This window comes from Coenobita brevimanus, chromosome 90 (genome assembly GCF_032717465.1).
Source record: "Coenobita brevimanus isolate Jiangsu-jjx chromosome 90, ASM3271746v2, whole genome shotgun sequence".
In the NCBI taxonomy this organism is placed as follows: domain Eukaryota; kingdom Metazoa; phylum Arthropoda; class Malacostraca; order Decapoda; family Coenobitidae; genus Coenobita; species Coenobita brevimanus.
Window position 1 is genome coordinate 13,629,810 of NC_137043.1, and position 26,914 is coordinate 13,656,723.

The 26,914-nt window shown below is 42.1% G+C and overlaps 1 protein-coding gene across 1 annotated transcript in view; it reads right to left on the reverse strand.

Moving 5' to 3' along the window:
- LOC145411601 (uncharacterized) overlaps positions 1-26,914 on the reverse strand; it is a 176,675-nt gene that overhangs the window by 33,308 nt on the left and 116,453 nt on the right. The window contains exon 9 of the mRNA XM_080281612.1: positions 9,652-9,752. Coding sequence (XP_080137738.1) covers positions 9,652-9,752 — 101 coding nt within the window. The remainder of the gene's footprint in view (positions 1-9,651; positions 9,753-26,914) is intronic.

The window sequence follows — 26,914 nt, forward strand, 5'->3', positions numbered from 1 at the left end:
GATAATGTAGATTGCTGCATATAAATATCATGATATCTACTATGAGTTGTATTATGATAATGTAGATTCCTAATATATATATATATATATATATATATATATATATATATATATATATATATATATATATATATATATATATATGCAGGGACTTCACTTCACCGTGAAGATATGTATGCAAACTAGCCACAGGAGAAATGAAAGGACCGACAGTGAGTACTTTCGTATATTACATCTTATGGAAATGGATAATGAATTGCCATTTTTGGATGTAAAAGTCATCAGGGACCAAAATGTTTTGAAGACTAAGGTATACAGAAAACCTAGAAATATTATGTCATATGTTCATCACTATTCAAACCATCATATTAATGTAAAAAGATCTGTGTTCATATCCATGTACCTAAGAGCATATAGAATTTCAGACCCAGAATTTTTAGATGATGAACTAAAAACGATTCAGAGTATTGGAAAGAAACTAAAATATCCACAAAGCATCGTAACTCAGTGCCACAATACAGCCAAGAAACGATTCCCTGAAGGGAAAACTAATAAGCCAGATCGCGAGAACATTCAAAGAACCCTTGTCCTCCCCTTCCATGAAAATTTTCTTGATGTTGTTCACATACTGAGGAAACTCAATGTACAAGTAGTATTCAAATATGAGAACACCATCAAGAAAACCCTCATCAAGAACAGCCCTTTCAGTAATTCAGGCGTTGTTTATAAAATCCCGTGTAAAAGCTGTAACAAATTTTACATACGACAAAATGGAAAAGATTTGGAAACTAGAATCTCACAACATAAATACAGTGTAAGGACAGCCCAACAGAGTATGGTATATTTCAGCACAAAGCATCCAGTGATCACCATATTGACTGGACAGGCTCCAAGATTCTAGCAAGATCAAAAAGCTTAGATGAAAGAAATGTAATAGAATCTTGTCTAATTTCTGGCACATATGAAAAGAATGTAAACATGACCTATGGTCATTTTAAGTGTGATAAATTGTTAATTGAATTAATTTTAAAGCAGTATCCCCCAGACTAACAAGTGATTGTTCCCTGTCATCTGGTGGTGTAGTCACATCTGTGTGGGACACACCAAGCATCCTCTAGGTCTTAAGTTAAGCAGCAGTATTTATCCCCTCCTCCCTCTCCCCTTCCCCCTTCCCCTCCACCTCTCCCCCTTCCACCTCCCTCCCACTCTCCTTTCCTCTCCTCCTACTCCCTACTTCTTTGTCACGTGCATTTTTAGATTCGGGTCATCCTTTATTGTGTTCCACTCCCTGCTGCAGGTGACCATAAGTTAAGCCACAGGTAAAAATTCAGGTCATCCATTGTTCTGTGTGCCACTACCTGCTGCTGGTGTGCATAAAAAACCTCTACCCTTTACGTTTCTGTCTCACTCTGTCTGAAGATGTAATATACGAAAGTACTCACTGTCTCTCCTTTCATTTCTCCTGTGGTTAGTTTGCATATATATCTATATCCATCTCTCTCTCTCTCTCTCTCTCTCTTTATATATATATATATATATATATATATATATATATATATATATATATATATATATATATATATATATATATATAAGCAGTTGTTGATCGAAGGTAAAATTAAATTTGGTTTGTGGATGGTGGGCACTGGGGGAGGCGCTAGACAATATGCAGGGAGATGTGGTCCTTCGGCTGAAGGAAAACGAATATGGTCCCAGTTTTGGTCAGCGAATGGTCTGGTTATTAATTCTTTTTAGCACAGAAGTATATGAGAGAGGGGGGTGTGAGTTGGGAGCAGGGGAGTGAAATGGCGGGGGACAGGGCGACTTGGAGGCGATTTGTTTGTGGCCACCCCAAACGGGATTGAGGCTTCTGGCAATAGATAGATAGATAGACAGTTTACTGATTTTCTACAAGACACCATAGACGTCATAAAAACACCTCCTGAATGAAACTGCCCCAGCGTTTATTTAGTACAGACGGTCGGTATTAATCAAAACTCGTGATATGTGGAGGTGCACAGTACGTAGCTGGAGTGCTGTGGATTCAGGAAACCTTCATAAAATATGAAACTAAATTGCTGAGGAAAGGTCATTGAAACACCAATTCTTTAAAAAATAGTTTTTATACAAATATGGACATCATTATACAAGTTTTATTCTTTTTACAATACAGCAGCATCTAATTATCATGTAGAGATGCACGTACATCATTAATCAAAATATAATGACAACTGACTAATTTCTCACATTTTTTTTTCCACATTAATGAACCCTTTTGCACTGAGGACTTCATTTCCTCTGTATTTTAAGTCCAAAACTAAACCATCTTATTCGGCTGCGGGATTATCTTGTTGTTCAAAGGTTCTGCCTTTAACACAACTAAGTATATTTTATTTCTGTTCCGGTACCTCCAGGTACCTTAAACTTAGGTGACTTTTCAAAGATATAGATTGTCTTCATTAATATCTGAAGTCATTATAGATAGCTTTATTCGCTCCAGGAGAGACTGTTCATATTAGAGGGATCGGATATAAATTTCACAGACCCTTTCAGACTAGAGTGTCCTAAACTGAATAAAATAGTTTGGTGGCAGCTACAGTAAAATACAAATTAGGTCCTCCACTTTGCCCCTGGAATCCAAATTTAGGTGCCTAAAGCTAAATAAACTCGTGTGGTTATAAGAGGTCGTGGGTCTGCGCAGGCTGTGTTATGGGAAGGTTCCTATACATGACCCCCCTTTGACAAACTGGCGGCCTGCTGCCCAGCAGAAGTCCTGCTTCGACGATTGGGTCAGGCCGTTTTTATCTACGAAGGGACCCTAAGCAGTTTACTGGCTTGGGGCCCCAACCATCTACCTTCAAACTCATTCCTTACTGTATTACCTCAGTCCCCAGTGCTTACACACACACATGAAACGCACACATGCACACCGGAAATACTATATTAAAGAGAAAAAATACGACACATTAATAATAAAGCACTTATGCCCACGGCAAAAGATATGTACTATCGGAAAAGAGACATAAAAAACAACACATGTAGGCTATGCATGTAGGCTATTTATCAAAAATGAAGAAAGTGATAAATAATGTAATGGAAACAACAATTCAGTACTACAAAATACAATATAATGCATATGGAAATGGCAATACAGTATTACATTAAGTAAATCAGTCATACAACACATCACAAAAATTTCATATTGATTTTAGAAACATATACCTCTTGAAATATTTCATTTAATATGACGAAAATGTCCGTACACTGTACAAATTTTCCCCTGTAACAGTACAAATTTAGTCTTGTACACAGTGGCTTTATAAATTTTAGCCTATAACAAAGAGGGACCCCCTGGTGGCAGTGGGGCCCTAAGCGACCGCTTAGTCTACTTATGCCAAGAAACAGGTCAGCCCTGCAACCTGTGGCCAGGAAGCTTACAGCCTCGATGAGCAGCAAGGCCATTACTGTGTCCGTAGGTTACACCAAAGCCTTCGCGGGGTGAGAGATCTACATGGCCATGCTCTGACGTGCTGGTGTCTTACAGTCTGTTGTAGCCCACCAGAAATGTTTTTGACGCTTTTGGCTCTATGAGGATTCTTTTGGGAAAAATGTGGTACCACAAGTAGAAAATTATCATGACAATTTCAAAATGGTATAACATGTCAATATTTATTCAGCAGCTGAGAAAATAATGCATTGGTGTTCCCCAGGTGGGCAAACCGTACAAGCCATTTTGGGCAAGAATAATGCATCCCAAATTTCGGTTGGTATTAGGCTACTCACGGTCACCTTTCTCGCTCGAGCAGTTAAAAGCAAACAAAGGCAATACCTAACCCCTCCATCGTGACAGTCTCTCCTTAGTAGCTGGAATAAAATGAAAAAGACATTACTGTAATAATGAATTTAAATAAGTTATAACTAGCATCTCCAGTTCCAAAAGCCAGCTCTAAGCTGAATAGCATCGTCTGGCAACAGGGAGAATGAAAACGACGCCACCGTACTGAAAATGTTAAAATCAATACACTGAAGCTATACGAGGTTATCAGCGATGCCAGTCTTTTATATATACACAAAATATATGCATCCCACCCATACACACACGTATAATACCCGTCATTGCGGTACACACAAAACACACACATATGCACTACATGCTCACAATAAATCCATTTTTCTTACATGTACACATAATACACACACATAAACCGCAAAACACAAACATACACCCCTCCCTATGTACATGAAATACACGCACAAATACACCATACACAGATTAATACCCCTTTTATCTTATATGTACACATGCAACACGCACATAAGTCAACCACACAACCTATGAATCGTGCAAGACCGCATGAATAATACACAAACATATAAAGTTTACCACTTATACAGTATGTACACAAAATTCACGCACATACACCACGCACACAATAAAACAACTAATGTGCACATCAGAACCATCACACACACACACACACACACACACACACACACACACACACACACAAAACCACCTCTCATTTTGCATATGAACACGAAATAAACGCACCCATACCATAAGCCTAATTACCCGTCCCTATGAATTCTGTAGCACTCATTAAGTCAAGGACGTCTCTCTCTCTCTCTCTCTCTCTCTCTCTCTCTCTCTCTGGCAAATAAGGTAATTAGTGTCGATTTCTGTGGACTCCCACATTGATGGTCTAAGTCCAAGGAGAGCGGCTCAGGCAATGCCACCTGCACTATTATTGCCGATATTATAATACAGTGGGTCGTTTTCTATGAGCCGTTGAAGGTCCCGCAAAAACTCCTCATCTACTTATTTTGACTACAGCACATACATTCTTGCAAATCAAGCACTAAGTTTTGGAGGAATTCAAGGCAATGCTAGTCTGTTGCTTAAGCCCTGTAGTACAGTGATCTTATCTAAGCTTGTTCTTCCTGCTGCCACATGGTTTATTCGGCTCAGCAGAGAACCCAAGTAATGAAGGTGTCTTTAGAAGCTAGAAAAGTCTCTACTGAGCTTAATAAAACCTCCTGAGTACAGCAAGAATTGAATACAAATTTTCCTCACTGGACTAGATGGGGAAAAACTATATGTCACGTTGATATCTTTGATCCCGAGGGTGTGAATGACAACAACAATACCTATTGCCTCTTTCTTTCGAGTGACCTTCATCCGTTCACTCCAAGGCATTTTTGCAACCACAAAGCTGCCTCTCTTGGATTGGGAGAGACTTTTCTAACAGAAGTCAACGAAAGCTTTCATCAACACCGAACTTCAAGACGTCTGTCCTAAGCTGAAACAAAAAAGTCTGAAAGTAACAATAGGATGAAAATGCGTCCCTGGACTTAATGAAGCTTATATACAACCTCTTTACTATGGACCCCAAATAATCACATCACTGAGATATTGTCCTTCTTTATTATTCCCGCTAATTTCAGGTTGTGCAGTGGTATCATATTCAGATCGCAACTACAACACCTCCAGTTCGAATCTTGGGCTGGTCAGACTCTTAGACGGAGTTTGTTTCCCTTTGTCGTAGAGTTGATGACCTGGATGTAAATTCACCTGATGTATGCCGTATGCTAGGGAAAGACTTGACTTTAGGGGAAAAAAAAAAAAATGCTTATCTGCCTTCGTAATCCTTCGTGTTGTCGATAGGCATTATCCTAAGTCTCCTTCCCCTTGCATTTGACAGAAGACTACATGCAGACTGAAAGAGACGTTTTGAAATAGAGTGGTACGTAGAGAGGATGAAGAATGAGAAACTGGCTAGACGAGTATGTTTAACTGGGGTGGAGAGGGGAGGGGGACACCAAGGATGAGATGGAGAGATGAAGTGGAGAGGTATATGGGAGAAAGGTGCACAATGGAGGCAGGGCAACCAAATGGCAGAGGACAGAGGGACGTGGTGGCGATTGGTTTGTGACCTCCCCTTACGGGATTAAGGTGTTTGGCAATAGATTAATATGAAAAGTCTTTGGTAGATTGAATTCGATCGTGTGGTTGAAGCCTGATTAAAATGAAATATACGTCATGGTAGGGAAAAGATTAATATGAATAAAACTGACTGATGGAAGAATACAGGTGGTCCATAAACAGGGATCCATTAGACATTCACCTGCCGGCATCTTGTGTGTTATGGGGATGGTTCAACCTGTGGATATGGATGCGAGTGTGTCTGTAGGAGTAGGAAATGATCATGCGATGCAGAACAGACATTATTAACACCGACTGAACTGCCTCCGCAACACACAAGAAATCGCCCGGCATAGTGGATAAGGAGCGCTGTATGTGAACCACCCTATAAAATGTCAAAATATTTCACCTCCCATTATAATGATTGGACTCAGGTTCAGGGACAAGAGCACTCTCAGTTTAACCCAGTCTGAGGTAATTTACAGTTTATCCTTGTATCCTCCATAAGATTTTATTAAGCTTAGGAAGGAAGTGCGGTAGATAAGGACTTAGGCTACATCACAATTTACTGAGCCTCTCTAGTCCCAAAACTCTCCCCTTAACTTAATGAAATTATATGACAGTTGCAAAGATAATGAATGACAGACGTCAGTATACTTCAGTGGTTAACCCGCGGCGTTCCATCGACGTGAATTAATGTCCACACGTTTTGTCACTGCCAATCCCGTTGACGTACATAAACGTGAATCAATTGCAAGGTCCCTAATTTGCACAATTTTCAATTTTCACGAGTGATTTTAGGTACGTATACACAGGACACCTTCCTCTACAAGATGCCAGGCAGGGACAATTCCTTATCTGCATGACCTTTCCCCCTCCCCTGCACACCATTGTCTCAGCAATTCACCTGTTACTATTGACCTGGCCAGTAAAGCCATGTCATGCCACGGTACGAAATTCTGGTCCAGAGTGATTCCCTAATCGATGACAATGTGGAGGACAAACTTTACATAGCATTAGAGGAAGAAACAGCTAGAAATGATGATCAGGTAATGTCGCCAAAAAAGGTCAGGTATGTTGATGTGTTTCATGAGTGAAACAATGCTTATACTGCCTATATTACTGTGTGAAAACCAATATTCTCTCGTACTATATATAAATTCGTACCAAATAAATAAATAAATACCATTTATGATTGGTGTGGAATGGTTACCCTCCCATAGAACTCGTTTCCTTTGGAGCCAGCCTGATAGAAAACACCTAAGGTGAGGAGGTACTGCTACCTGTATCGAGTATTTTAAACCTCAGGTGAGCGATTTCTCTATCATTTTTCGATGTTTCTCACCAAAAGCGGAGGTTTGAGCAAAAAAAATTGTTTTTCCAAAATGGTCAGGATTGGGGAGAGTCAGTGGTGGAAAAGTGGTCTGGATGGGGCAGGTTAACCTTACTACCTTGAACTGAATTTGTTGGTGTAGTGATCTCACCAAACACAGAAAACCAGATGCCAGCAGATATTTACAGCCAAAAAATTCTGTGCATCAATGCATTTATATACAAATGGAGTTATATATGTTTGTCCATGCCAGTAAACTAGCACGTGTATACAAGCACTTCTATAGGCATTCGTAGGTAATCATAGAACTTTTCTTTTTTAATTCTTTATAAAATATAAATTACTGGATTTGGCAGAAAGTGAATATGTTTAACCCACTGAGACGAGGGGATTTATTTTATTTTTGGCATCTCCCGACGATTTTATTCAGCTTAGGACATATTTTTCGAACTGGAGGGATTAGATATAGTCTTGAGTAAACCCCTCCACTACAAGTATCCTAAGATTGAGAAAATCGTCTGATAGCGGCAAGAATAAACTCAAAAAAGATGTCGCCCGGAGGATGATTGAAAGGGTTAAACATGCCATAGCCATACACACAAGTTACAATTAAGGAGCCAGGAGACATTAATACTGGAAAGGCAGGTCTGGTTCACCATGGAGGCTGGATGATGATGGTGCCGTCTGTTGTGAAGAAGCTACACCACTTCAGGTTGCTAGTCCTCTGATGTAATGCTCACCCGATACATGTCGCATCCTTGATACTGGTAATGTGATGGTTACCAGATACACAAAACATACTTCAGACTGGTATATCAGTCACCAGTTACTCATCAGATTCTCCAGTTGGGCAAAATGACTGTCACCAGTTAAGCAGCACATTCTTTAGTTTGTTGCAATGTTTCTTGTGACCTATGCATAACATCCTTCAGTCAAGAGAAGTGACGGGCATCAGTTACGCTATCTCATACCTCAAACCAGAGAAGTGAGGGTCACAGTTTATGCAACACACACTTCTTCACTGCCTGCTGTATCGCTTTATCTATACACTATCTCTCCGCACTTCTCACTGCCGCCTGTCAGTGTGGCATATCTTAATAAAAACATCTGCCATCCAGGAAACAGCAGCTCGGATCTTTGGCATCACTTTACCCATAAGTGCATTTTTTGGTTACAGCATATTCGTAAATGAAACCAGGCATTTATAACCTTATGAGGACTAGCACGCAAACGGCCATGGCACTGCTACGATGTGAGAGTGGTTTATGGACAACACTTGCACAGTCCACAGTTGAGGTTGCTTCTAACGCTGAACAATAATGTGGCATTGTTACAAAATGCGATCGTATCCCATCACAAGATACACCGTTTTGATGTCTCATAAGCACCAAACTCACTTTATACGACTTGTATTTATAAAGTTCTATAATATACAGTATGTCGACTGATAACTTCTGATGGGTGCATGGAGCCAAAGAAATGTTAGTAAACATGGAAAAATGAGTAGCAAGTGAGAGACATGCTGGCCACATACCTCCACTCCTCATCCACGGCATCCCCATCACCAGTACTCGACACAGGGCCGTATTCAGAGTGGCATAGCAGGCTTCGTAGCGCCACTTCTTTAGCAATAATTTTTGCATAATAAACCTTAATATTCTCTTCTATGATTGTGTGTGTGTGTGTGTGTGTGTGTGTGTGTGTGTGTGTGTATGTGTTTCACTGAAAATATACAAGAGTGTACTTTGGTGTAATGCATAGAAAAATCGAAAAATCACTAAAGAAAACCTGTTACGAAACATTTCTTGCTACTTGGAATATGACCCACTGGCTGGAGAAATGAGTGCAGTCTTGCTCAAAGCATTCTCTACTCACAGGTCAGGTGGCTGCATGCTCACACAACACAAATTCCAGTCTAACTTTAATTACACAAAATGTCAGCTATTAAAATATTCTTTCAAACAGTTTATGTTGCTTGACGATTGATATGGATACATTTATATGAATACAAATAATTTGAGACAGTTCATTTCAGATTGCCACTATGATGCTGATTCCTTTAAAAGCAGGCCTTAAACTAACATGTTAAAAATAACTTCAGTACATTTGCTATACTGGAGATTTAAACCAAGACGTGGCATGTAGGCCCGTGGTAGCAGTTGCGTTACTGATGTTTCTAAGCAATCAAACGTGATCACGAGTTCACTAAAGCTGTGTGGTCAACTATGTCGTGATGTAAAACAAGTGTTTCTCGTGACAGCTGCGTCACAATATTCGTATCTTTTCTTTTGGTACCAGAAACACTTGAGGCTGAGGGCACTATCCCAGATTGTCTCTCCGAGAATGATACATGGCGACAGGAAAGAAGAGGACAAATATAAAATGTCTGTAACACCTCCAATGTTACAAGCATAAATAGCGATGATATGAGAGCTACATGAGAGTTGTACTGAACCCCGGTGGCGCTGGCTCGTTGCATGGCTGCTGGAGTTTCACCTGTGGGAGAGTAGAGCTGGAGTTACACATACAGTTGTTAACAGAAATATCGATCAATCAGATTATGATTAGTATGCGTCAGTGAGCAATGGCTTTTGAAGTGATATAGTCTTCCAAGTCCAACAAATTCTCAGGATGGTATTGAAGATAACATAAACTACCCAGCTGATATATTTATTTAAAGTGGCATACTGTATTCCCCGACTCTGTAAATGAACATACATGATTCAGGAACATAAGTCACTTTATAAAACACACACACACACACACACACACACACACACACACACACACCAGAGACGAGATATTACAACCCACTACAGTAATACTGCTTCGCAGTACTGATTTGGCACTAATTGACGACGGTATAAACGAACTAGTAATCTCCACAATGCATGCGCTTCCCAAGTACAGTACATCCAACGAGGGCCATATTCAAAATGACAAAGACTATGTAATATTTCTTCCACAGTTTTACATTCCGCATATTACATTTCCGTATCCTCTATGTGTTATGAATTCAACCTATCGTAACACTGAAACCGTAAAAACCATCATGGTGGTGATGGCGACCATAATCCACTCACTTGATGTAGTGCTGCCTATTTCTTCCTCACCTTTATCATTCTTTCTCTATGTCTGCCCTCCACTCTTCCTATCTTTCCTGTCACTTTTCATTAGCCTTCTTTCCCTTTCAGATGGCTTTACATTGAGTGACAAGCCTCATGGCTTCCTGTAGGTCAGGAAACCATTTACAGCGTTGGGCAGTAATCATATAACTAGTCCATATGTGTTCCCTATGTGTCAGCAAATGGGTTGGTGGCGGGTTAGCGTCCCTCCGCATAAAACAACTAACTCAAAGTCAAACGGCCACCCCTTACAGGATTATGGCGCCTTGCTGTAGATGAATAGATACAGTATACAAGAGAATAATTAGGAAGGTGCAACATGGAATATAAATCAATAGAGAAGACGTTTTGTGAAGTCTTATATACCGCTTAAAATATTACCCAGCAAGTATTGTTTACCCATAGAAACATACCTTTTTCTAACTCAAGGTCCGCATGAACTGCAGATGTTTTTGTATGAAAAATCAGCGGTGTCAAAATACATGTTTCCCTTCTGAAATGGCCAATAGCATTACACAGAATAAGATAATACTGCATTTTACATTGTTTGGGAATTTTCTTAGCCATGACTCATTGAGGGTTCGTTTTCAACTGTCTGCTAAGTTAGTTAAAACTGCTAAGTCAAGCACTGTGAACTACATGCTATATATAACTACTGTGAGTTCATAGTTTTAACTGTAATAGTTATCAAAACTATCTATCTGTCTATAAACCTAGGCTGCTTCCCCCAAGGAAAGAGAGGTAGCCGAGATAGGACGACACACTCCCCATTTACTCATCCATTCAAACACATTCATTCGCATCATAGCCCCAAAGGGGAGAAGGGACAGATCCTCACTGCACCACACCACACAAGGGTCAACTGTGCAGTGCAATCAGTGACATCCGCAGTAGGGCCCGACAGCAGAGCTGGTTTACCCCTGCCACATCATAATTGACCCATCCCCTTACCTGCACCTGACCTGACTAGCTGATCAGACCAAATGCAGGAGAATTTCCCCTCAGGGCTGTGTCATCATTTATTCATTCACAATTTCTCTCCATTTATTTCTGTCACGCACAGCCACTCTTCCTTGCTCAACAGACATCCCTTTCACATCCAGCGCTCTCTTCACATTGTCCATCCATCCTATTCGTGGTCTCCCTCTCAGCCTTACACCTCTCACATCAGATCTAGTTATCTTTTTCACCAATCGCTCATTATCCATTCTCTCCATATGCCCAAACCATCGCAACACCCTCTGCTCAACTCTATCAGCCATCTCCCGAACAACTCCAGTTCTCCTTCGCACTTCATCATTTCGCACTTGATCCATACATGTCACTCCACACATGCTCTTCAGACACCTCATCTCCATTACATTCAAACTTTTCCTCTCTGCCACACCCACATTCCATGTTTCAGCCCCATATAATGCAGTCGGTACCACAACACCCTTGTACAGCCTTCTCTTTACATCCATTCTAAGCGAACGACCTCTTAACACCTTTTTCATTCCTCCCAGCACCTTTCCTACTTCATTCATTCTAACCTTCACTTCTGCATCTATTCTTCCATCCACAGCAACATGTGACCCTATATATTTAAAACACTCTACCTCCTCAAGCAACTCACCATTCAAAACTATATTCATCCCCCTACCATCTACCAACCTGGTACACTTCATCACTTTACACTTATTCTCATTTACTTTCAATTTCCTCCTTTCACACACCCTTCCAAAATCCTCTACCAACTGTCTCAATCTCTCCTCTGAATCAGCCACCAGTGCAGTATCATCTGCAAACAGCAGCTGCTTCAGATTCCACTCTCCACCATCAACATTCACCAGACTCAGATTTCCACCTAAAACTCTTGCATTCACCTCACTTACAACACCATCCATATAATATTAAGCAACCAAGGCGACATCACACATCCCTGTCGCAGCCCCACTCTCACAGGAAACCAATCACTCTTATTTTCCCACTTTTACACATGCTCTACTATTTACATAAAAACTCTTCACCCCTTTTAGTAACCTACCATCAAGTCCATACAATCTTAAAACAGTCCACAAAGCCTCCCTATCAATTATATCATATGCTTTCTCTAAATCCATGAATGCCCAAAACACATTCTTGCATTTCGCTACATACTTTTCACACACTTGTCTCACAGCAAACACCTGATCCACGCATCCTCTCCCTCTCCTAAAGCCACACTGCTCATCACCAATCACTCCCTCTGTACCTTCTCTAACTCTCATAACACTGGTTTACAAAAAAAATTGAGGCAAGCATGAAATTAGGTGTTCTAACCTAATTTGGGGGTGCTGATTTCAGATTCGAAATCCGTTTTCACTCATCACCTCTAGTTTTTGAGATATACATGTATGTACATGTATACATATAGGCCTAGACCCAAAATATTCGCAAAAATCCATTTACCGTCCTATTTTCTTAGAACTTGGTTTAAAACGCGTGCCACAACAAGCTCAAACATGTCAAGCACTACATGCGGAAGGACTGGGGGTCTAGGAGCACTTTCGTGCCTGGGAAACCCAGTGCCCAAGAAAAACCTCTGGTGGACATGAACAAGATGCTTCTTCCCCCTCTTCATATCAAGCTTGGCCTTATGAAGAATTTTGTGAAAGCCATGGACAAGGATGGCACTGCCTTCCAACACCTGTGCACTCTGTTCCCAGCTCTCAATTCTGCTAAGCTCAAGGAGGGCATCCACATCAGACCTCAGATCCGGGAGGTGCTGAAGGACGAGGTATTCAAGGGGAAGCTCACCTTGAAGGAATTGAGAGCGTGGGAAGCATTTAAGGTAGTCTGCCATGGCTTTCTTGGTAACTGTCACGAATCAATTCGCGACATTTCCTTTTTGTGAGAAGCCACGAACTATTAGTGGAAAACTCACTGTGTGTCGCTCAGTTAACCGTTTCTCTCTCCATTTCGGGGTATACTTTTCAAAACATTCGTCACTTTCAAAAGTGACCGATTTAATGCACGTCACTAAGTGCGCTACTGAGCGATACAATTGTTTTTTTATCGTTTGCCTCTGCTTCCCTCAACCGTTAGCCACGCCTTGCGTCCTGCCCATACAATGTATTTGAATTCAGTCTAGTGGTGGCTTTGACGGAGAGAGGTCCTGCGCTCAGAAGTGAAGAGAGGTCAGCTAGCATCCCAAGCTCCACAGAGTATCAGTTTCTTCAAACTCCCACCCCCTGGGTGATACAAAGTATTCATCGACTGGTATTTCCTTTGTGTATTTCCTAGTTTTAAGAGTTTAGTTAAGGTGTTTTTCCTAGGCGTAAGTATTTAGCTTTTGTGAGAGTGAGTGAGTGCGTCTCATTTAATTGATTTGAAATGTAATGTTAAATTTGTTTTTGTAATTAATAAATTTAACAGTTCTATTTCTCTTGAGCTTAATGTAGAGTAAAAATCTTGTTTCATTTCTCCATAATTAAGCTTATTTTCCATATAGCTCCTAGCTTGCATAAACATTTACTATTCATAACTGGTACTTAGACCAGTCTTGTTGTATTAACTTAAAATCCGTTGTGCCAGGAGTTAATGCATCAGCAAGAACCTGATGTTATTATTATTAGTATTAGTTATTTATTGTCAGGGGTGATGTAACTTTCTCCAGAGGCTAACAGTACAGTAATTCAGCAATTGTGAGTAATTAGTCTCTGCTGTGTACTGTTGAGAAAGTTTATAAATTCTCGTTCTTAGAGAATCGTGCACAAGCCAGCGTAAAGTAATCGTTGCTTGATGTAGCAAGACAATCATTGTCTCTGCTCTTCAATATTATTGAATAATATTATCAATTAAATAATATTTAAAACAATTATATCAAAATTACCGTGATATTAAAAAAACCCCGTGACAATTGGCGACCTCATTCCAGGATATTAACTCCTAGCTATAAAGCTATTCACGAGATAGTGCTCACTCATTCATATTTAGGTATTTATCATTAAAGTTTATAGGCACAAGCTTACTGGTGTTTACCCTTAATTTAGCAAGTGAATTTTGCTTTATTAATCAATAGAATACTTAACTCTAGTTTATTTTTGGTAACGCCAGACAATTTTATTCGCTTCTGGGAAGTCAGCGTACTCATTGTGTTTATTATTGAGTCTTCCCAGTCATTTACATTTTTGAATTATTTTTGCCAGTTAACTAGATAAGACTGGTCACCACTAGCTTGTGTCTGTACTCTTTACTTGTGTTTATTAGTATTCGTCGCTAAGCAGTCAGTACTCAATTTCGGTTTGCTTAATAAATTAGCGCCATGGCTACTACTGTATTTTTACAGGAAGCCAAAGAAATGGGTCTTTCGGACCCAACCGAAATTAAAGAGTATATACTCTCACGGCATAATCAGGAGCAGCAGCGCGAGAATGATGCCCGTGAAGAGCGTAAGATTCAGCGCGAATACGAGCGAGAACAGCGCGAACAACGTGAAAGAGAGCGTGTATATGAACAAGAGCAGCGTGAGAAAGAGCGCGAATACGAGCGGGAACAACGGGAATACGAGCGGGAACAACGAGAACACGAACGTGCCGAGCGAGAAGCACGCGAAAAACATGAACTTGAAGTGCTGAAGCTCAAGCGAGATTCCTTGGCTTCAGACACGTCTGGTGCAGTTGGTCCAAGCTCCACGAGCGTTCTTCCTGCACATGTCCTGGCGACCCCACGCATCAAGCTTCCTTCATACAAGGAAAGCGAGCGAATCGAGCCGTACATAGTTCGTTTTGAGGACATGGCAGACTTATATCAACTGGATGAGGCAGCTAAGCGGCTTCAGTTTCTTAGCCTATTTGAGGGCCCTGCCCTCGATATTCTCCACAGAATTCGTGGAGACAATCTCACATATGAGATGATGAAAGCTGCGCTCATTAAGGCGTATGGTCTCACAGTAGACGACGCCAAAGTTCAGTTCATGCGAGCTCGTCTCCAAGACAAGGAGACAGCTGTTCAGTTCCTTGATCGTCTCACAGCTTACTTAAATGAGTGGATGGAGAAAGATGAAACTCCTTCCACGCGTGAGGGGATAATTGACCTTATGCTGCGTACACAGCTAGAGAGGTCGTGGCCTGCTGAGCTCATAGCACAGCTTAAGATCTGCCAGGTGAAAGATGCCAGCCAAATGGCAGAGAAGGCTGACGCATTCTTTACTGCATACGGGTATCAAACTCGCAAGCAGCAAAACACCTGGAACAGAAAAGATACTGCCAAGTCTGGGAAGCCGTCTCAGACTGAATCCCAGCACCAAGGCCGTTCTCAGAGTAATGGGCAAGGTCCAAAACCGCAGTGGAAGGACCAGGGGCAAAATACACAGCAGCCTGCTTGGAAGCGGTACAACAAGCACCCCAACCAGTAGCAGTTCCCCAAGCAGCATCAGCAGCAATACAAGGACAAGCCACGTAACCCTCAGTCAGGTCAATTAGTGTATCGGAGGCAGGAGGCAAATGCAGCCTTCATTCCACAAGTACCCGGTGGCGCCATCTCTACCAGTACAGGTACTTCCCAACACTTCACAAATCCCCCTCCGACCATGAACTCTCCTCAGACACCTAGTTCCCAGGGCGCCACGTTTGCTGCATCGGTTGTTACGCAGTCTCATGAATGACTGGCTGCTACCTCCTCAGACCCTTCCACCAACAACACTGCCTTTCTTGTTCAGCCAGGGTCTGTAGGAGGTGTTTCTGTAAATGTCCTGAGGGACAATGGTTCCTCAGGCTGTTCTGTTAAGCAGAGTTTAGTTCGGCCTGATGAGTATACAGGTCGACAGATCCAAGTTAGACTTATTGATGGATCAGTGAGATTGTTCCCTGAGGCACGTATCCAGGTGGCGTCTCCATTTTTCACTGGCTTGACAGCTGCAGTTGTCATGCCAGAACCTTTATTTGACCTCATCTTAGGCAACATACCTGGCATCAAAAATAGTTGTGCCGTAGATGTTGCTACTCAGACTTCGGCTGCTGCGATAACACGAGCCATGGCCAAGGCTCCAAATCGCGTCACTCCGCTTGACCGTCCGCAACGTCGCAAGATCTGATTCGTAGTCAAGATGTTGTCCAAGAGCAACAGACTGACTCGACACTTGCCTCAGTGCGCAAGAAGCTGGAGGGTAAAGTGATCAAGTATTCACGGGGAGGACAAGCCAGGTTCCTTCAGAAGCGAGGACGGCTGTACCGTGAGTCACAGACACCCCAGGGTGAGGTTCGACTGCAGTTTGTCGTTCCTGCAAAGTATCGCCGAGCAGTGTTTGAATTAGGTCACTGTTCAGCGATGGGAGGTCATATGGGTCAAAAGAAGACCTCTGACCGCATCCATGCTGACTTTTTCTGGCCAGGAATGGGGCAGGAAATAACGAGGCTCGTACGTTCTTGTGATGTGTGTCAGCGTACCACTGACCGGGGACGTGTCCGTCCTGCGCCATTGAAGCCAATGCCCATAATCTCTGAACCGTTCGAGAGAGTAGCAGTTGACATAGTTAGGCCAATCTCTCCTAGGGCTAGTGATGGATCAAAGTATATCCTCACTATAGTTGATTTCAGCACACGGTGGCCTGAAGCCATGGCCCTTAAGAATATAGAGGCCGTCACTGTTGCTGAGGCATTAATTGAAGTGTTCTGTCGTGTAGGTATCCCTAAGGAGGTCTTGAGCGACCGGGGTTCGCAGTTCACTTCGGCAATGATGAACGAAACGTTCAGGTTGCTGTCCATCCGAGGCTTACGAACTACGCCGTATCATCCCATGTGTAACGGGTTGTGTGAGAGGTTCAATGGAACTCTCAAGAAGATGTTGAGGCGCATGACCGCCGAACAGCCAAAGGAATGGCCGCGGTTCATTGCTCCTCTTCTATTTGCTTATCGAGAAGCCCCACAGCATTCATTGAAATTCTCACCCTTTGAACTGGTGTATGGGAGGTCGGTCCGGGGCCCACTTCAAGTCCTTCGTGAGTTATGGGACGATGAAGAACCCGACCCTGAAGTCAAGACCACCTACACCTACGTCCTTGATTTGGCTGACCGCCTCCAGTCGACGTGCGAGTTAGCTAAGGAAGAACTGATCAAGGCGCGTGAAGTTCAAAAGGCTTATTATGATAAGAAGGCAAAGCTTCGAAGTTTAGTCCAGGCGATAAATGCTTGGTATTACTCCCCACTGCCCAGAACAAGTTGTTGGCACAGTGGAAGGGTCCATTCGATGTAGTAGAGCGCATTTCAGACCTCAACTACATAATACAGATGGGGAATCTTCGTAAAAGGTTCCACATTAACATGTTGAAGGCTTATCATGAGTCAGACCCCGAGGAGACTGGCCAACGAGTAGCTGATGATAGTGACCAGCCACTGGAAGAAACCGGGCAGCTGCGGTGATCCCAGCTGATGACCATGATGATGAACCCTTAACCGCTCAGTCCCATCAGGAAGAGACTGTCGGAGATGTTTTACTTAACCCTGACTTAGCAGTAGGGGACCAGAATGCCTTATGGTCACTGCTCTGTCAGTATGCTGATGTCTTCTCAGACCAACCTAGACTTGCAAAGGTTGCGTGTCATAAAATTGAGTTGACCAGCAATGCTCCTATAAAGGTTAAGCCATATCCGATTCCCATGCGACTACAGGGTGCAGTAGATAAGGAAATTGCTGACATGGAGACTGCAGGCATTATCGAAAAGTCCTCATCTCCTTACTGTAGTCCGATGGTAGTAGTCCGCAAGAAAGATGGTGGAGTCAGGATTTGTGGCGACTATAGAAGGCTCAATGCAATCACCAAAGTGGATGCTGAGCTAATGGGTGACCATATTGCCATCTTCTCCAAGCTGGCAGGGTCACGATATTTCACGAAGCTCGACCTAGCGAAGGGATTCTTCCAGATTCCCCTTCATCCTGGGAGAGTCGTCAGTTCACTGCCTTTGCTACTCCTAGGGGTTGTACCAGTATAAAGTCCTCCCATTTGGACTTACCACCCCCAGCAGTATTCAATCGTGCCATGAGACAAGTGCTCCATGGTATTGTAGGAGTAGAGATGTTCGTTGACGATGTCCCTGCTCATTCCGCCACATTGGAGGAGCACCTCAGACTCTTGGAAATTGTCTTCAGTAGACTCCAGAGTTTCAACATGACTGTGAAGCCTAGCAAATGCAAGATTGCTCACAGTGAGGTGGAGTTCCTCGGTCATATTGTTGGCAACAATCACTGCAGATGTCAGGGTGACAAGATCAGGAAGGTTAAAGAAGCCCCGAGACCCGTGACCAAGAAACAGGTTAGGGCATTTCTTGGTCTAGTGGGGTATTATAGGAGTTTTATCCCCAACTTTGCTCTCATTGCCCAACCGTTGTACGAAGTGCTACGGAAATATGCTCCAAACACCATTGAATGGGGAGAAGCGCAAGAGAGATCTTTTGCCACCCTCAAGAATATGTTGTGCAAGGAGCCTATCTTGCAGTTGCCTGATTCCAGCAAACCTTTCATACTGCGCACTGATGCTTCACAAGATGGAGTAGGTGCCGTATTGATGCAGGAATCAGAAGGTGGAATCTTCCCAGTGGCATACCACAGCCGTAGGCTAAAACCCGCCGAGAGGAATTATAGTACTGTTGAGAAGGAACTCTTGGCTGTGGTTGATGGTGTTAAAAAATATTATTATTATTTATTTGGGGCATCATTTGTTCTTGAAACTGACCATATGCCACTCACTAGTCTTAGCACGACCAAGACGGCTAATGCAAGATTGACACGCTGGACACTGTATCTACAGCAGTTTAACCTTGTTGTGAGATACATCAAGGGAAGTGATAACGTAGGTGCAGACCTGATGTCTCGCCTACTAACTGCTGACTAACATGGGCAGTTGTTGTATGCTGGGTCCCGTGATAGGCATCCTCAGAGATTTGAGTAATCCAAGGACTAGCCTGGTTCCCAGTCAAAAGTGTAGACCTGACGTCTCACTTGTTGGCCCCACAGGACACAGTATGTCCAGGGCCTGTACATACACGTGTACTGTAGGTTAAGGGGGAAGAGAGAACTCCGCAGAGGTGACTTGAGGCTATGGAAGACCCAAGTTTGCACAAGGATTCTCAGCTCCCCGATACTAATATAAGTATTGTAGGTTAAGGGGGAAGTTCGAGAGAGAACTCCACAGAGGCGACTTGAGGCTATGGAAGACCCAAGTTTGCACAAGGATTCTCAGCTTCCCGGTACTAATATAAGTATTGTATTGTAGGTTAAGGGGGAAGTTCGAGAGAGAACTCCGCAGAGGCGACTTGAGGCTATGGAAGACCCAAGTTTGCACAAGGATTCTCAGCTTCCCGGTACTAATATATGTACCGTAGGTTAAGGGGGAAGTTCGAGAGAGAACTCCGCAGAGGCGACTTGAGGCTATGGAAGACCCAAGTTTGCACAAGGATTCTCAGCTTCCCGGTACTAATATAAGTACCGTAGGTTAAGGGGGAAGTTCGAGAGAGAACTCCGCAGAGGCGACTTGAGGCTATGGAAGACCCAAGTTTGCACAAGGATTCTCAGCTTCCCGGTACTAATATAAGTATTGTAGGTTAAGGGGGAAGTTCGAGAGAGAACTCCGCAGAGGCGACTTGAGGCTATGGAAGACCCAAGTTTGCACAAGGATTCTCAGCTTTCCGGTACTAATATAAGTATTGTACTGTAGGTTAAGGGGGAAGTGAGAATTCTGCAGAGGCGACTTGAGGCTATGGAAGACCCGAGTTTGCACAAGGATTCTCAGCTCCCCGATACTAATATAAGTACTGTAGGTTAAGGGGGGGGGGTGAGAACTCCGCAGAGGCGACTTGAGGCTATGGAAGACCCGAGTTTGCACAAGGATTCTCAGCTCCCCGATATTAATATAAGAACTGTAGGTTAAGGCACAGGTTGAGGACCCGTGTGCGGTTCGAGGCTATGGAAGACCCGAGTTTGCACAGGGATTCTCAACTTGTCGAAACGTAATCGTGTGTTATAATTAATGGCGACCTCGAATGTACGTCGTAGCACTGACTGCTAGGCAGAGAGAGTAATTGTAACATGATAAAATTTTGTCTCATTGACACTTTTGATGCTCCACCTCAATTGGTTTTGCAGGTTCAGCAATGGGTGTAGCAGTTTTGCTGTGCGGACCAGCTGATCGTCTGCCGCACGCTGCCGCCTCTTCTCCTCTGCTCTGCTGCCGCCATATTATTTACTGTGTCATTTTACACGTAGGTACAGTTACACTACAACTGTCACACCTACACCGTGTATTACATACACCACGCTACACAACAATTAGTTGTCAGTGTAAATGTAGCGAATTTTCGCTCAGTTTGATCTGAGTACAGGATTTTCACTGTCGTCACGGAGTTTTTCCCTGAAGCTTGCTTCTATTAACGTAAATACGAGGTTTTTTCACTCACTGGCGACTGCGACTTTCTCCTGTAGCAGGATAGCACACATACCACAGTGTGAATCTTGTGTGACTGAGTTAGGATTTATATATATGTATATTGAAATCATTCTTCTGAAGGAAGAAAGATTTAATTTTCATGGGGCGTAATGTCACGAATCAATTCGCGACATTTCCTTTTTGTGAGAAGCCACGAACTATTAGTGGAAAACTCACTGTGTGTCGCTCAGTTAACCGTTTCTCTCTCCATTTCGGGGTATACTTTTCAAAACATTCGTCACTTTCAAAAGTGACCGATTTAATGCACGTCACTAAGTGCGCTACTGAGCGATACAATTGTTTTTTTATCGTTCGCCTCTGCTTCCCTCAACCGTTAGCCACGCCTTGCGTCCTGCCCATACAATGTATTTGAATTCAGTCTAGTGGTGGCTTTGACGGAGAGAGGTCCTGCGCTCAGAAGTGAAGAGAGGTCAGCTAGCATCCCAAGCTCCACAGAGTATCAGTTTCTTCAAACTCCCACCCCCTGGGTGATACAAAGTATTCATCGACTGGTATTTCCTTTGTGTATTTCCTAGTTTTAAGAGTTTAGTTAAGGTGTTTTTCCTAGGCGTAAGTATTTAGCTTTTGTGAGAGTGAGTGAGTGCGTCTCATTTAATTGATTTGAAATGTAATGTTAAATTTGTTTTTGTAATTAATAAATTTAACAGTTCTATTTCTTGAGCTTAATGTAGAGTAAAAATCTTGTTTCATTTCTCCATAATTAAGCTTATTTTCCATATAGCTCCTAGCTTGCATAAACATTTACTATTCATAACTGGTACTTAGACCAGTCTTGTTGTATTAACTTAAAATCCGTTGTGCCAGGAGTTAATGCATCAGCAAGAACCTGATGTTATTATTATTAGTATTAGTTATTTATTGTCAGGGGTGATGTAACTTTCTCCAGAGGCTAACAGTACAGTAATTCAGCAATTGTGAGTAATTAGTCTCTGCTGTGTACTGTTGAGAAAGTTTATAAATTCTCGTTCTTAGAGAATCGTGCACAAGCCAGCGTAAAGTAATCGTTGCTTGATGTAGCAAGACAATCATTGTCTCTGCTCTTCAATATTATTGAATAATATTATCAATTAAATAATATTTAAAACAATTATATCAAAATTACCGTGATATTAAAAAAACCCCGTGACAGTAACACATGGGCACTAGATTACCAAAATCGTGTCGAGAAGTTGTTGCAGGCTTATCAGGATATAGGGTGCCGAATATCTCTCAAGATTCACTTTCTCCACTCCCACCTCAACTTCTTCCCCCAGAACCTCGGAGCGGTAAGTGACGAACATGCGGAAAGGTTCCACCAAGATATTACTAAGATGGAGAGCAACTACCAAAGCAAGTGGAACCCCAGCATGATGGGGGACTTCTGCTGGATGCTCATGTGCGACATCCCGGAGGCAAAGTACATCAGATCATCCAAATAAAACTCACTTCTGACTGTCGGTAGTATTATGGTGTGTATATATGCTTATATCCAAGTAATGGTAATATTTAGTTCTGTCAGTGTTCTGTGTCTGTTGTGTTTCGTTCTGTAATATGCCATTTTAATATATGAAATAAACTCATTATATTATAAATATATCCATTATAATAAAAAAAGGGATATGTGAAAGCAAAAAAACTAGAGGCAATAGAGCAACACTGTTTAGAAATTTGAATTAAGCATATCAAAATTATTCAAAAACACCTATTCACATGCTTGCCTCAGATTCTTTTTTTTTTTTTTTTTTTTACCAGTTATAATTAACACTCTACCATAAACCTTACCTACAACACTCAAGAGACTTATACCCCTAAAGCTAGTACATTCATACTTATCACCCTTGCCTTTATACAACGGGACCACACCAGCACTTGCCCAGTCAGTTGGCACCATACCTTTCACAAAGCACACATTCAACAATCTTATTAACTAGTCAACAATGGTCACTCCACCACCCTTCAGGCATTCCACAGCACACCCATCCATACCTGCAGCTTTCCCCTGTTTTCATCTCCTTTACTGCCTTCTCCACTTCCTCCTTCGTGATCAAAGAATCATTCAACTTTCCCAACACATTTATTCCTTGCACCCTTCCATTCACCACAATCTCAGCCACCCTTTCCTCCTCTACATTTAACAATCTTTCAAAATACTCTGCCCATCTCTTCCTTACTGCATCCATCTCAGTTAACATCCTTTCATCCTGTGCTTTTAATCGCTCTTCCTTTCCTGGCTCTCCCTTTCCCACCCTTTTCACCTCCTTCGAGAACATTTTCTTATTCTGTTGAAAATTCTCAGTCAGCCGCCTACCCCACCTCTCATCTGCTGCCACTTTAGCATCACACACAGCCCTTCTCGCCCTATTCCTCTTTTCCTTATACCTCTCATATGTCACCTCATCCTTCCTCTGCAGCCATACTTAATGTGCACATCCCTTCTCAGCTACAGCCATACTTAGTTCCTCACACCACCATTCACTTCCTTTTCTTACACCACCACCCATACTTCTCACACCACACACTTCTTCTGCATGCCCCACCACAGCACTCCTAAACAACTGCCATTCCTCCTCCACACTGCCATTTTCCTGATCTTTCACTGTGTTCCACTCATTTTTCAATTTCTCCTAATACTCTATCATTTTCTCTCTTTTATCCAACTCACTTTCAAAACCTCCCTGCCACACCTAACCCTCCTAGCTCTCACCCATCTCTTACCTACTCTTAACTTTCCCTCCACCAGATAGTGGTCAGACATACCTCCACCCTCCCCTCTCAGAACTCTCACATCCAACAATCTTCCTATTACATTCCTGGACACAACCACATAGTCCACCAAAGCTCTATCAACAACCCTTCCACCCTCCTGTCTCACCCATGTATACTTATAAATATCTTTCTTCTCAAACAGCGTATTTCCAATCGCTATCTCTCGCTCAACGCACATCTCTATCATTCGTTCCCCATTTTCATTTCTTCCAGGCACACCATGCATACCAACTACAACTTCAACTGCTACATTTCCCACTCTAGCATTCAGATCTCCCATCATTACCACATTCACATTCGCTCCAAAACTCTGCAGACACTCAACATCATTAAAGAAAGACTCCCTCTCTTCCTCATCCCTTTCACTACCGGGCCCATATGCACTCAAAACACCCACAACTCACGTTCAAATTTCGCTTTCACCCACATCAGTCTCGATGACACCTCGTTCCAATCAATCACACACTGCTGTACTTCCGGACTCAATAACAAGGCCACATCTTCTCTTGCCCTTCCTCTATCAACACCTGACAATCTTCCATTCACACTTCCAAACATAGACTCACCCTTCCCTTTCATCTTCGTTTCACTCAAAGCTAACACACCCAACTTTCTTCTCACAAACATTCTCCCAATCTCCTCCCTTTTAGCCTCAATCGTACTACATCGACGCACATTCATAGTCCCAATCTTCAGGGTATAGGGATAACTCAATCCCCCATCCCTTTCTCTGGGCTGTGTCTTTTTAGGAACTAAAAAACACAGGAGGGGGTCCCTAGTCCCCTTACCCTGCCCCTTTTAGTTGTCTTTTACGACGCAGGGAATAAGGTGGCAGTATTCTTCCTAACACAACCTGGCCACAGAGTAGTAGTACCACTCCATAGTGCGGCCAGATTGTATCCCTCCCGCCACAGGGGGGGGGGACTGAATATTTTTAAGTGCTATTAATTCACGTTTATTATGAAACAATACCTTCATCTATGATGAGGTCATTCAATGCGCAATTTTCTTTTTTTTCAGTAATATGTTTATTAAATCGCATAAAAATACTTCTAAAGGCATCACTGAGTTCTGTACTGCCAGTTCTCTCATGTTTTTTTTTTTTTCAATACAATTGCAATTTCACTGTCTAAAGCTTGTGCTGAAGGTGAGCATAGTTGCACCAGCACGTATACAGTCATTCAAACATAGGCGGAAAGCACAGGGTCGTAATCTGTATTGATGCCAAGGCCAACTGAAGAATGACCTTGGGGTTACTCTGTACCAGGTCTATCGGTTATTATATAATCTCGATTCTTTACCCCACATGGCTGTTGACTAAAATTCATACAGGTATTTTATTCATCCTTGTGTACAGTACAGTTATCATGAAGGAGGGCTCCCCACATACAGCACTTCTTTACAGGGTGGAGTCAAATGCTTATCATCTCAAAAACTCTCCTCTTCTTACTGGCTGGCTTCCACCGCTGTCTCTTCACCACGCTGTTGCTTATATCTTTTCTATTGCACTTCATTGGTCACTGCACTTCTGAGTTGTCTGCTTGCATTCATTCTTTATTTTGAAGGGTGCGTAGCCTCGTCTGGTAGCAAACTCTCACCCCTTCCCTATCCAGCTCTCTAACGGAAGAGTTAACTTATACGTCCAGTCCTTAATTTATGCAACATAACAACTCTGGAACTGTCTTCCTTTATCTGTACTTCTTTCTGTCTATTATCTCCAGTCTTTTAAATGCGTTGTGTCTGAAAAATCTGAAAAAGAATGGATACTGCATTTGGCTCAATCTTATTTATATTTCTCCTCGAGGGAACAGCCTTGTGTGCTTCCAGTCTTTAGTTCCTTCAACCATGCATAAAAAGAAGATATACTGTAAATGATAAAATATGAAAAAAAAATGCTCCTTCATTCCATTCATATATCTTCCCATTTTCCCTGCTACATACGGATGTTTCATTCAGTTTAGGGAAGGTTATATGTATTGGTAGGAATTTTTATGTATAACTCACTGGCCACCAGTGTATTGCTATAGAATTTTAATTATCTCTCACTGTTAAGACACCAGAGTAATGTTACGATGATTCTGACCCCATAAAACCTTCATCTCACTACAATCTCTCCTCTTACAACAATTTCTTATGTCACTGCTTAGCGCTGGAGTGTAAATCGCCGGGAATGCGCACTGAATTTGAAGTTGAGATTATAATGGTGTCAGTTGGTAATGGGTATTTAGTAATAGGTGAAATTTCTATGTCGCTTCTAGTTTCCTTAATCAATTCGAGGTTGTATTAGAATTTATGGAGGATGGAAGGTGTGGTAGCGTGATATTCTTTATGGCTAGCCGTCTCTCGACTGACCTTGAGCATAACACTTTTTCCATACCAACGTGGCTGCCATTAAATTACCGAGTTTGTGTTTTAGTGTAGACCCAAAACCAACCAGGGTGTTTTAATTCCCTTACTCCGAAATAGATAACAATGAATGACCCAACTTATGTCCAAACTGTAGGATCAGATTTCATACTGAATGGGTTAGCATGAATTTAGGTAGGATTTGGTTCTCGAGTTGTTATTCCCCCTACTGTAGTACACCTTGCGGGCCGCCCCGTACATAGCCATCAAAGAAGGGTAGTTGGAAACCCGAAATTAGAGTATAACATTGATTTTAATCATAACCAAAATTAGATAAATGCTTAATTCCATTGACTCACTTCCCTAGTTAACATTGTTCTAATAACACTTGGAACAGAATGATCATACGAGTTATGAGTGGATGTCCATGAAGGACTCGAGGAGGGACGATACGAAAACAGTATAAAGACCACTTAATACATCCTGCACCACTCTCCTACAATAACACTTTCGCTTCAATGATGAGACTTAATCATAACACTCAATTCAATAAATGGTAAGACCCAAAATGACCTAATTCAATATTTACACAACTTCCAAGAATTAGATTATCATTTTAGACTAATGAAATACACTTCGATTACCTTATTACCCTTGTGATTTATAATACAGAAAACTCCTCGAATTAGGTTAAGGTACAATGATTTAGATTTTTGCCTAACACAGTGAATAGGGGAGGGGGGGAGTGCGTGGTATGTAAGTGTGGTGACGCATTTGGCAGATTACGACTTGATTTGATGTTAAAATCTGTGAATCAGTCAAAGGCAGTGGAATGAGTCACACAAGAACTTTGCTATTGAACACACTATTAATCACTCTATTTTCTATACCTCTCAATGTGAAAACAATGGAAGGGGGAGATTATGAGGCTTTGGCACTAACCTCAGAATCATTCAAAGGCGGTGGAATGAGTCACTCAGTTGC